The following is an 11,564-nucleotide window of genomic DNA, read 5'->3' on the forward strand; positions in this document are numbered from 1 at the left end:
CGTTGTAAGGTAACTAGAGTCACTACCTTCTAAGGCCAGCATGTAGTCTCAGTCAGACCAGAAGTCCATGCCTTGAACTTAGGACCCAGCACTTAGGACTGCCTGTTACCAGAAGCCCAAGTAAGATACTTATACAAGAGAACAGAATCCATTCTGTTCTAGCTTCCTCAAAAGTCTACATGAACCTAAGCTAAGCAGCTTCAGTTTTTCCACAGCAAACAGTGTCTTCTCATGATACCTGAGCAAATGTTGCTTCCACTTTGACTGAAATGATGCACAAAGTCTCACCCTGTAAATCCATCCCAGCTTAATGAAATGCATTCCCCAACACCAAGCTGCATTCTGCCATGCCTCACAGCCCTCTCCCAATGTCACAGGGATAAGCCCCGCACTGCCACACTCACCCGCCCTGTTCCCGTTCTTCACAGGCTGTGCCGAATAGAAGATATAATCAACGGTGGCTCCAAGCCCCATGGGCATTGTTGTGACCTCCGGGCGTCCCCTCTGTGGCAGGAAGTGGCTGTAGACAGAGGTCAGGTTGAGGCCATGCTGGATAATGCCTGAAGACCTGCATGTGAACAGCCACCGCTTACCAAGGAAGGAAAGAGGATGATGCAGTGTTCGGCACTGCAGTCACAGCTGAAGTTGGATGTTCCCTTGCTAATGCAACTGTCCAAACTATTTCTACTTTGTGAACACATAAAAGACAATCTCTCAGAATTATTCACTCCACTTACACCAAAGACAAAGTGGACTATGAACTTCCTTTGTCTCCAATACCCAGTCCTGTCTATGCCCTTCATTCTTGACCTCACCAACACAATGCTGACAGAACAGCGCCCAGTTGCTGGGACAACCCTGGGTGGGTCTGGCTCTTCCAGACAGCCCTCCTTACTCTCTTCCAGACCCACACTTATTTCAGTCCTTTACTTCAGCCAGATTTTCAGTGCTCAGGAAAACAAGACCAGGCTTGAAGAGTGGGGCCATTGAAGGTGCACCAAATTACCTTGGGATGAATGGTTGGGGATCAGGGTCTTTCACCACGGCAGCAGGCTTGGGCCAGTGTGCAGGGCGGTCTGCAAAGGAGCAAAGAGATTCCAGCCAGATCTACATAGATCCTGGAACAGGCTGCTCATCCCAAGTCTGAGCGGCTTCTCCTGAGACCAAACAAATGTTTTTGCCCAAGAAGAGCAGACAGCTTCCAGTCACAGGCACCTTGAAGAAAAATATTCAAAGGAAACCCCAGCTCTAAGACTAACAGGAATATCCTGAGATCAGATCAGTGCAAACAACTGAGAAGTCATATTCTGTCCTGCTAAGGACATGTCCTTAAACCATTTAATATTAAAGCTCAGGGTACTTCAACTTTTGCTCTCAAAGAAAGTTCATTTGCCTTAGCCTACAGCTTACTCAAAGGGTGTCTAGAAAGGCAGAACAGAAATGGAGAAGGCAGAACCAGCCATGCCACAAGGCCCAGAGGTGAGGCAGTGTCTACTGGGTACCAGCGTCCAGAGACATCTATGTTGTGGCCATTCTGACATTACAGTCTTCAGGTTTGTCCTCCTCCAACAAAAATCTTGAAGCAGAAATAAAGAGAGAGAGAGACAGAGATATTTCACTTTATAAGAAACAGCCTCCAAAAGAAGCTGAATCTCAGTGCATCTCAAGAAGCACAGTCAGTGCTTATGAGGGTGGCAAGATTGTACTCCTCTGAGCTCTCATGGAATCCATTAGTAATCACGCAGCCACAGAAGGTACCCTTCTGCCTTCCCCTTTTCTCATCAGGCATTACCTCCACCTCACATTTTCATCAAAATCAAGCTAAGAGAGTTACAAGCTGAAAAATCTCCCATTAATACCTGGTTTAGCATCTGTCACACCTTCCAAGAAGACCAGCTGTGGTGGTCGTTCACAGGCAACATCACAATAATGAAACTGGAGTAGGAAGTCCCGGCTGTACTTACGTCTGCCTGCAGAGAAAGTACAAGTTAAAAGAAGAAAATAACTGCAGCAAAGTCACATCTACAAGGAAGATCTGCATACTCTTTAGATCCCTCAGACCTCTTTAGTTTGAGAGAGGTTTTTGTGCCCAAGCACGCTGATAGCATGTGTGACGGACAGAGTTTGTATGCCTTAAACAACTTGTTTGACAACTCTGGCTGGAGGAGGGGATGTGTACTACAGAGGCCTGCAAGTCTGGCAAGAGATAAGGGCCTTGGGAACAGAACAATACCCCTGCTGTGCCTTAATTGTTGTGATTTACAACTCTGGCTGAAGGAAGAGATAAATCCTGCAGAGGCAGGATGGTATCTTTTCCTTGGGGCCAGCCTACATGTGCAACAACTTTGCAAGGCCTCAGCCACGCTTGTGCAGAAGCGGGGTCATACAGCGGACACCACAACTAGGGGATCACGACCACCAGGCACCCCTTGGGGGACCACCGACTCATTTCGAGAACAATCTAAGACTACAAAGCGCAGGCGTCCCAATTAGCATGGGAAGCGAGCAGAGGGGGGGAGACAAGAGGGATGTTACCACCCTCTCCTATCTCGCATGCAAATGACCTGAAGTATTTAGACCTTCTCACTTGGGATGCTCCCGCCTGCCACCTGAGGACCGATCCTGCAAGCGATTTACCGGAGGAGCAACTCTGCAAGCAACTTACCAACTCTACAGACAACTTACATCGCTGGATCCAAGGGTGGTGATCTCTCTTTTCCTCTCTCTCATAGTCTCTATCCTCTTTCTCTTTCCTTTTCCCTTTTCTCTCTTTTCTCAATGCCTTTAGAAACCCAAGACACTTACAACCATGCAACTTTCCCTGTATTAATAAATTGTTCTTAATTTCATACCAGTTATTTGGTGTCGTTTCACCTTAATTTACTCCAAGGGATTTATGAACTAGTTGCGACCAGGTCGTAACAGCATGAGAATGGGAATCACTTAATAACCTAAATGTAGAACAGAACAGACGCGAGAATGTAGAAGAACAGAGCACGCTTATTGCTATCCCTTTAGCTACTGCAACAGTCATGGTCAGCACCTTGATGAAACAAATTAAGAATGTCACCTCTGAGAAACCACAAGTTCAAGGGGCTTTTAAGGAGATCAGTTAGTGTGTAACTCAAGGAAATGTCTGCCAAAAAAGAAAAAAAATTCCGGAGATCAGGTTGAATACAAGTTCTACATTCAAGATTCCAACAAAAGCTATTTAGTGTGGGCTCCTTCTTTTTTTTTATCCTAAGGACAATAGAGAACAGTCATGATTGTAATTGGGCTCTTAGCAATGACTTCCTAATAGTGGTGTGCAAATACTGCCCAAAACCACTCCCACAAACACCTGCACCTGAAAGCTGTGGCTGCTGAACATGGCTTACAACTGCAGAAAAGCATAAGTCTGGGAATGTGAAAGAGATACGTAGAGCAATGATTACTGGTAGGGGAACATTCAGCTCCTGACTACAGAAAGAAAATGGCAGAAATTGGGCTACAGCAATAGACCCCAGAAAAACTACGTTTAATTCATATACCAAAGAAATGGATAGAAGAAGAGAATCTTTGCTGAGTGCCTCATGCAACACATGCCCAAGCTACTCCGAGAGACAGCAACGCCCACAAACTGTCCATCCTCAGCAAACTCATGTTCTCAGTGCACACTGGAGCTCACCTAGTTTCTTTGGCTGGCACAGGGTGACATATTGGCAGTTGGCCGTTACACCCAGTGAGCTTGGCCACAGTGGGGCCAGCAGTTTCCGTGAATACAACTGTTGGGAAAAATCTTCCTGACCAGACACCTGCAAGGAGGCCAGAAACAGGAGAGGAAACATCAGCAACACAAAGCAGAACTTTTGCAAGCTATAGACAACGTACATATATACACTTGCCAAGAGCAAGACAGGAGAATGCCCTCATAGAAAAGCAGGAACCGCATTCAGAATATGCAGATATAATAAACCTTCAGCTGTGGGGGATAGATACAATTAGCTAAAAGTCACCTCACAAGATACTTTGCAGGCATCTGGTATTGAACTGATGATTTAGCTTGAAGGCCAATGATGTATTTAATCATTGACACACAGTAACAGGTAACCACAAGAGACCCTAGCACAGGTGCCCATTTCAGACTGTTTTCAGATCAAACATTCACATAAAATTTCAGTAAGTCTTGGTGGAGTTGTACTCCCCTACACTTCCAGTCACCCAGGCACAAAAATCCCACAGCAAGGGAGAATCAGGACCTGAAATTAAGTGGTCTGTTATCACTGGTCTGCCTCATGAGAAACCAAAAGAGGAGTGGTGGAAACAACAAGCACACATTTGTTCACTTCTTTCCCCAGCAGTGCTGGAAGCATTGGGGAAGACTGATGAATAACTGAATACGATATTTGGACTACTTCCTCACGAGAGAAAGAATGCATCCATGCATTTCTCTAGCAGCATGCAATAAAGAGCCACCCAACCCCAGTTCTGGCTGGCACCTACCTTCCAGGATGGCATCCCATGGTAGGAAAGTTCACCGTTCCGGATGAATTTGTAGAGTGGAGAATCAGGCACAGAGTTCAGGTCTCCACACAAGATGACAGGATAGTAGCTGCCTTCAGCATTTTTTGCAATCTTGTCAATCTCTGCTAGGAGCAAGGCCATCTGGGCCAGTTTGATGTCTCCCCGACGGGGATTGAACAACACGTGAGTGTTGGCCACACACAAAGGACTGACTGCCTTCAGATCTAGGCCCTCTGGGAGCAGAGGCTGTAGCAGCAGCACCAAGCCCACGTTATCCCGATTGAGGACATCCACGCCAGGCCGGAAGTATTCTACGGGACTGAGGTTGATCAGCTGGAACCTGCTGTGCTTATAGCACACTGCACAGCCATCTGTCTTCGTCCCAGTTCTTCGTTTATAGAAGCAGGCAAAGCCTGAAAAGAAACCATCATCTGTTAAAAGGTTTCCACTATCTCAGGCTTCCCCCATCAAGCTGGGGAGTTCAGCAAGTCTGTGTAGCAGAAGAGGTTCCTACTACATCTGGGTACAGCATTATACCCAATTCTGTTCCAATAATCACAGTTTACCATTTATCACTGAGGGTATTTTGTCTTTCCTTGCCCTTCTAGGACCCTCTCAGTTTTGTTACTCTGATCTGTCAACTCTGAGAAAGACCGATTACAAAAGAAAGGGTACAGGTCTAGGCAGACAGTTCAGAAGTAGGGCCAGCAGCCACCCAACAAACAGGACAAGCTCTCTCAAGACCGAGTGCTTTGAAGACATTAAGCAGGAAGTGCTGCTTGGCCAGTCCCATGAGCTGGAGGCACAGACACACGAAAGCAGGGCATACCCATCTGCTTGAATGTCGGTTCCAGCTGCTCCCAGTAATGGTTCTCTTGCACCTCCTGGAGACACAGAACCTGGAAGGAAGGCAGACATCTCACTCGCTCCACCAGTATTTGCTAATTACCTTGTTTTGGGGAAGGAAGAAAGCGAAAAAGTCCACTGATATACCAACCATGCAACCAGAAAGGTCATCACAGCAACTCTGTCCTGTACTTTCCAGATAGAGAGCAATAACTTTCTGGGTCACATTAGCTTATCATTCAGTTTTCCAGTGATGACGCAGAAGATACTTCATCACACAAAGAGGACCCAAGGAACAGAGAAACTCATGAAACCCTCTTCTATGCAGGCTTCCCCTGCTGTGCTGCCTTATAAACCTGGTCCTTTCCTCCCCAGACACACGTTACCTCTTCTTCCTCTACTTGTGCTATTTAAAGAAGTTAATCCCTGCTATCAAAGTATGACTAGTTTCTACAGTAACACAATCAAAGCAAGACAGACACCAAAAAAACATATGCACAAGGCCTCAAACACTCTCAGAGAAATCAGTGGTCAGTCACCAAGCTGGTAGTATCTTCCTAGGACTTCCCCCTCCTCTTTTTTTTTTTTTTTTAATACTGTTAGATCAAATAAAGAATTCAAATTCCGGTGACACTGATGTGGGAAGGCCTCAGTCATACTCACATCAGGATCCCAGTGCTGGATCTCCTGCAAAAGGTTTGGAAGGCGGTAGTTCCAGTTCAGGATGTCTGGATGACAGTGTAGATAGAGATCAAGGCCCTGCTCCACCAGGTCCTGGGCAAGGATGTTGTAAGACATGACTCGAAATTCAAAGAGAGGAGTGTTTTTCGAGACCTGCTTTAGCACACCGGGCTGGACATAAAGATCTTCCCAGTCTCTCCATAAAATCTCTATATGCAAGAGACAAAAAGCCAAGTTATAGCCATCCTGGGTACCCTGCTGATACTTTGCTCCCCTGGGACTCAGAAAACAGCCATTCTCATTCTCTAAGCTAGGGTGCCTCTGAGCAAATCCCCACCCACTCTGGTTTTCAGGTGCTCTTTTTGGATGCCTTTGGTTAGTTGTCAATGGGGATGACATAACAGAAGACCAGAGTCAAGCATACTTAAACACTCGACCAGCTTTTGGGGGCTTTTTAAATTATAAAGCCAGTACTTGGGAACAGTTCCTGGGAAATTAATATATATTGATGTTCAGACCAGATGGTCTAATAGCACAGAGACTACCAGCTGTGACCAACCCTCCCTCAGCAAAAACTCACTTTATAGTTTTCACTAGCAGATCCTGTCAATTCTGCATGGAGATACAATCAATGTCTTACTGACAGCAAGCCCAGACACAATAACCTGACCACATTCACTACAAATGCAAATCCCACACCGAACATCAGATTCAGAGCTGTTACTACTGACCATGGTAGGGTACCTCTGTCGGGAGAGGACAGAATTGTACCGTAGCCTGAATGGGCCAGGCTGGCAGCTCCGTCGGCACTGTCTCTGCATCACGCGCTAAACTCCAGGCCAGCACAGCTGGGTCGTCATTCTGCACTCCTACATCGATAGCAGCACAGCCAACTATCTGGTGATCCGTCTGCGGCACCACAGCTGCCCAAGGGGCACTGCCTGCTACAGCCACTGGTTCCTCTGCTGGTAATTTTGTCAGTTCAGTCACTGCATGATCTTGTGGTTCTGAAGAAGCCAAGGTGTGTAGCTCTGTGAGCTGCTGACCAGCACACTGGGTGACTTCTGGAGCTGAATTCAGGTCACTGAGGCTAGTCATCAACAGCTCTGAACCTTCTAACCAGTCACTAGTGAGCGTAACTGATACTCCCCCCACTGCTGGAGCACTCTCACCGGCTGGCAAATTCCCTGCTCCTTCCTCCAGCCACTGCTGGAGAAGGGCTTCTTGCTCTTCTGGGACCGACCTTCCTCTGGTAGCAGCAAAGATGCCTTCTATCTGGGTGGACGTGCTCTTCGCCAGAAGCACATTCTTTTGACAGGTAAAGAAAGCATCTGCAATTTAAAAAAAAACAAAACCCACATAAGACTGATGGAAATCCTGTCTCATTCTTTTTCTTATGCATTTGCTGTAACTCAGTGCAATGCAACCATTCAGCATAGCAAGCCAAACAAATGACTTTTCTGCAGAAAAACAGTTATAGTCTGCATAACTTACCCTGTCTCTTCCTGAACACTAGGCCACAGCCCAATTCTAGTTATGTTAGTCAAAGTCATTGAAACTGTACAGGATGGCAATGGCTTTATCAGCTCTAGGGAATGCAATTCTAACTTATCCAGCACCACAGCCAGTCAGCCAAGCTAAAAGGCCTCACGGAAACTACCAGCTCTCAGCAGCACAGCTAAAAGCACAATCGGTAGAAGTTAGCTGATGGGGTGCACAGGCTAAGAAGCCAAGCTCTCGTAGATGACCACTTGGAGAAAGTTTCTTTCCAGGGATTGAGTAAGAAAGTAGTGCTCAGCTAAGAGGATCAAACATCACAAGAATGTCTTCTAGAAGAAAAACTGTTCTGTTATTAAGAGATGAATAATAAAGACACAGAGAGACCAACGTGTGCAGTTAAAAGCCTAGAGAATATATGCACAGAAGTAGTCCTGGTAAGAACTACAGATCACCTGATGACTGACATCTGTGATAAAAAAAAATTTGAAATCCTGTTGTTAATGTAACACTTGAATATACTAGTATTGGTGGTGTAAAGTAGAAAAAGACAGGATCACTTTTCACTTGTATCAATATAAGAGATGACGGCACTTACGTTTTACCATGAATTCTGCACAGACACTAGTGCCTTCTGTTGACTAGCAATTTCTGTTGTCTGCAAATCACTTTTTCTCTACTGTATCCCTGCGACAGTCAGTCAGCCAGACCACTAACATACAGAAGTCAGCAACACTCATGTATGCTTTTACTGTATCTTTTGTATCAAAGCTTTCTGTGTCAGAAATGGAGCTCTAAGAACCCTACTTCCCTCTGTAGTTCTGTAATTAAGTTCATGAACATCAGAAACACCAACGCACCGAGGCAATATTTTCGCACACCGCTAGCCAGGCATGGCTGTTACAAGAGCCTGTTATTACAGCAAAGGGGCTGAATCTGAGGAGTCAGCTAGCTGCTCTCTATGGCCACAGCGTGCCAGTGGCTGCTACAGGTCTGGGGACAAGTTCAGGCAGGAGGGTGGCTTTACATCAGCACAGTCACCAGGGACTGTGAAGTAGCAGCAGGATCTAGGAAACTATGTGAAACATTGATGCACACAAAGCAAAAGTCCATCCATGAGTCACCCTCAGGTCCTTGCGGAGTCGCAGGCCTCAGAGCAGCCCATCTCCAAAGATGCCCCCAAACCTGCGGCGCAGGGCCGGGGGCAGGAGGCTCGGACTCCACGCAGGCTGCCATCTGCCACTGCGGCACAACAGTCGGCTGCCGCTTCCTCCAAAAACCCAGCCCCCGCGCTGCCCCGGGGTGAGCAGCCCCGGCCCGGCACAAGGGCCCACGCCACCTAGGGCAGCAGCCCCAGGCCGCCCCGCCGCCTCTCCTGCTGCCCAGGCTGAGGGACCCGGGGAGTTACGGGGCAGGCGGGACGACCCTGGCTCCCGGCCGCCGAGGCCACTCCGACCGCACTCCCTCAGGCGGGGCGGGGGGAGGCGAAGGGCACCCGCACCCCGCCCCTCCGGGCCCCCGCCGGCTCCCCCGGCCCCCGCCGCCGCCCGCCCGGGGCCGGGTTACCTCGGAGGGCGCGGAGGAGCCGCGCCGCCGGCAGCAGCACGTAGCAGAGCACGGTGCCGATCATACCGCCCGGCGCGGCCCGGCCTCCACGGCCCCCAGCCCGGCCCCAGCGAGGCGACGCGACGCGCCGGCCCCGCCTCAGCAACGACCGTACGGCGCGGCCTCGGCCTGAGCCCCGGCGCCGCGCAGGCACTCACCGCGCTGGGACGGCACCGCGCCGGGCCACCGCGCCGCAGGGGCTGGAGACCGGCTAGGGCCTGGCCTTCCTACTGCGCTTCCCCCGGGTCGCCCCGCGCCGGGAGCCCGCGGCCCGCGGGTGCGCCGACCCCAGCTGGGCGGCCCCGGCCGGGGTGGGGACGTGCCCGCCCCGCTCAGGGGCAGGAGTGCAGCCGGGGTCCAGGCCCGGCCCCGCCGGGGCCCCGCACCGGCCAGTCCCTGCGGCGGGGCCCGGCAGCACTGCTGTGCCCAGGGGGTCACACGTTGTGACCCTAGGCAGGGTGACGGCAGCTTTATGGCCCTGCCACGCTGAAATGTGTGTTTTCAAACCAAAGTTTTCATCCTCCCATTCTCCAGAAATCCAAACAGAAAGGAGAACTTCCAGGAATTTTTTTCCCCTGGAAAGCCCCTGGGCAAATAAAGTCCCATTTGCTCCAGATGAGTTAATAATTACACAGACTTTGCAAACACAGTTGATGATAGTCAAGGTTTTGCGGACCACAACCTCTATGTGGACAAACGCCATTGGGGGTGCGTGAAATATGGGTACAGGAGCATGCTCTCCCTCAGTGTGCTGCTTACAGGTCATCACAGCTCTGCAAAATCACTCCCTCTCATCTGGCTGTGAGCATGCTGTGGCCTTTGCAAGTTGAGACCCATCACGTGTTGAAACTAGACAGTTTCATGTGAAAAGAGAAGTCCTGATTGAAGTCCATGTTTTTAATATTTTGCTTTGTTCCACCTTTGAATGTGCACAACATCTAAAAGCAAACATCGAACTAAGCACCACTATGGCTTTTTACACCAAATACATACTTCTAATGTGTGATCTCGGTAGCCTTCTTCCAAACTCTCTTTAAGATGGGCACTTGCAATGAAGTCAAGACTCATGTCATCCCTGCCTTTTGCACTGAGTGCTGCCAAAATGCTCCCTTGATGGTGACCAGCTTCTGTCTCATTGGTTGTCCTTTAGACGAAACACTTTTTGAGAGACAACCTGCCTCTTACCCTATTTGTGCATGGTGATTAGGACAATGGGTGTCCACGGCTAGGATCTGAGCTGATGTTATAATGTATGTAAATAATAATCCCACCATTCTCATTTTCAAATCCCCAGTTATAAAGCACCATCGACCACAGACACAGTGACTTGTCTCAAATCCCACAGACGTCTCTGGCAAAGCACAGAACTGGAGTGTGGTCTCCCATCTCCTGCTGCAGTAAGCATACCTCTGGAAACCATCATTGGTTTCTAGTCAGAAAATGGAGGGTGTTCTCTAGAGGAAGGATCTGCAACATTAAGGGCTGATGACTGGGGCATTTAAAACAAGGCTGTTCTTTAAAATGAAAGATCTAAGAAAGTATCTTCAGACCCAACCCACATCAGGATAATAAGACTGAAATCAGAGAAGAATGTTAGCCGGTGCCACAAACATGCATGTATCCGGACAGCCACAGTTGTTTGGCCTACACTAGAAAAATATTTACAAACTTTGGCAATAAAATCAAAGCTGACAATGGCCATCTGCTTCAGGGTCAAACCTTCCACTGGCTTTTGAGGCACTTTGTCCTATAGCCAAATATAACCCTACCATGGCCTCTAATGACTGGACTACTTGAGAGGTTTATGTAGAACCTAGGGGAATAAAACCGCTAAAAATACTCTGCCCTTGAGGAAATGGACTTTTTCTTCCTGTTTCCATATTGCACTGTGTAGGCTACATAAACTTCAAAATCTGTATGAGAGATTATGTTCACTGAACGTTGCCCATAATGGAAAGATTTCTAGATGTATGTATTAGTTCTTATCAGAAAGCCTCTTCTGTTACAGTTTTGGTTTTAGCCCCTTAGGAAAGATCACAAAGTCCTCGGTATAAATGATGTTAAATAGTAAGCACTGAACCAATTTTGGCACCAACAGTAGTTGGTGGGATGAATGAGTACTTGATTTGAGGCCCCATTAAGTGCTGACATGTTTACAAGCCACACTTTATTACCAAACATACTGGGAATTTGGCAGTAGGGAAGTCTGAATCAGTTCAAGACGAATAAGGCGAATACAATCCTCCTATCCTCATCTCCTTTAACAGTCTGACTTTCTCATAAAATTGTACAAACTGGAATACAAACTCAACCAGCAGCCTGGCATGACTCTCTGATACATCTGGGGGGGGGAGGGTCACAGCGAAAATGGCAGCTGTTCTCAGTTATCAGGAGCTGATGGTATCCCAGAGAAACCGAGTTTCCAAGACTGA

At 48.2% G+C, this 11,564-nt stretch overlaps 1 protein-coding gene across 3 annotated transcripts in view; it reads right to left on the reverse strand.

Annotated features, from left to right (window-relative positions):
* ANGEL1 (angel homolog 1) overlaps positions 1-9,426 on the reverse strand; it is a 19,846-nt gene extending 10,420 nt beyond the window's left edge. The window contains exons 1-9 of one of the 3 annotated variants that reach the window (XM_068399655.1): positions 9,291-9,426; positions 6,762-7,361; positions 6,013-6,239; positions 5,333-5,402; positions 4,483-4,916; positions 3,668-3,794; positions 1,860-1,970; positions 1,007-1,076; positions 405-568 (exon numbers count right to left, since the gene is read on the reverse strand). In XM_068399655.1, the coding sequence (XP_068255756.1) occupies positions 405-568; positions 1,007-1,076; positions 1,860-1,970; positions 3,668-3,794; positions 4,483-4,916; positions 5,333-5,402; positions 6,013-6,239; positions 6,762-7,128 (1,570 nt within the window). In that variant the 5' untranslated portion in view covers positions 7,129-7,361; positions 9,291-9,426. Of the gene's footprint in view, positions 1-404; positions 569-1,006; positions 1,077-1,859; positions 1,971-3,667; positions 3,795-4,482; positions 4,917-5,332; positions 5,403-6,012; positions 6,240-6,761; positions 7,362-9,093; positions 9,177-9,290 lie in introns of those variants that run through there. The other 2 variants (XM_068399653.1, XM_068399652.1) reach the window with 2 other exon arrangements.
* Between the last annotated feature and the right edge of the window lie 2,138 nt (positions 9,427-11,564).

Source organism: Nyctibius grandis, chromosome 4 (genome assembly GCF_013368605.1).
Source record: "Nyctibius grandis isolate bNycGra1 chromosome 4, bNycGra1.pri, whole genome shotgun sequence".
NCBI lineage: Eukaryota > Metazoa > Chordata > Aves > Nyctibiiformes > Nyctibiidae > Nyctibius > Nyctibius grandis.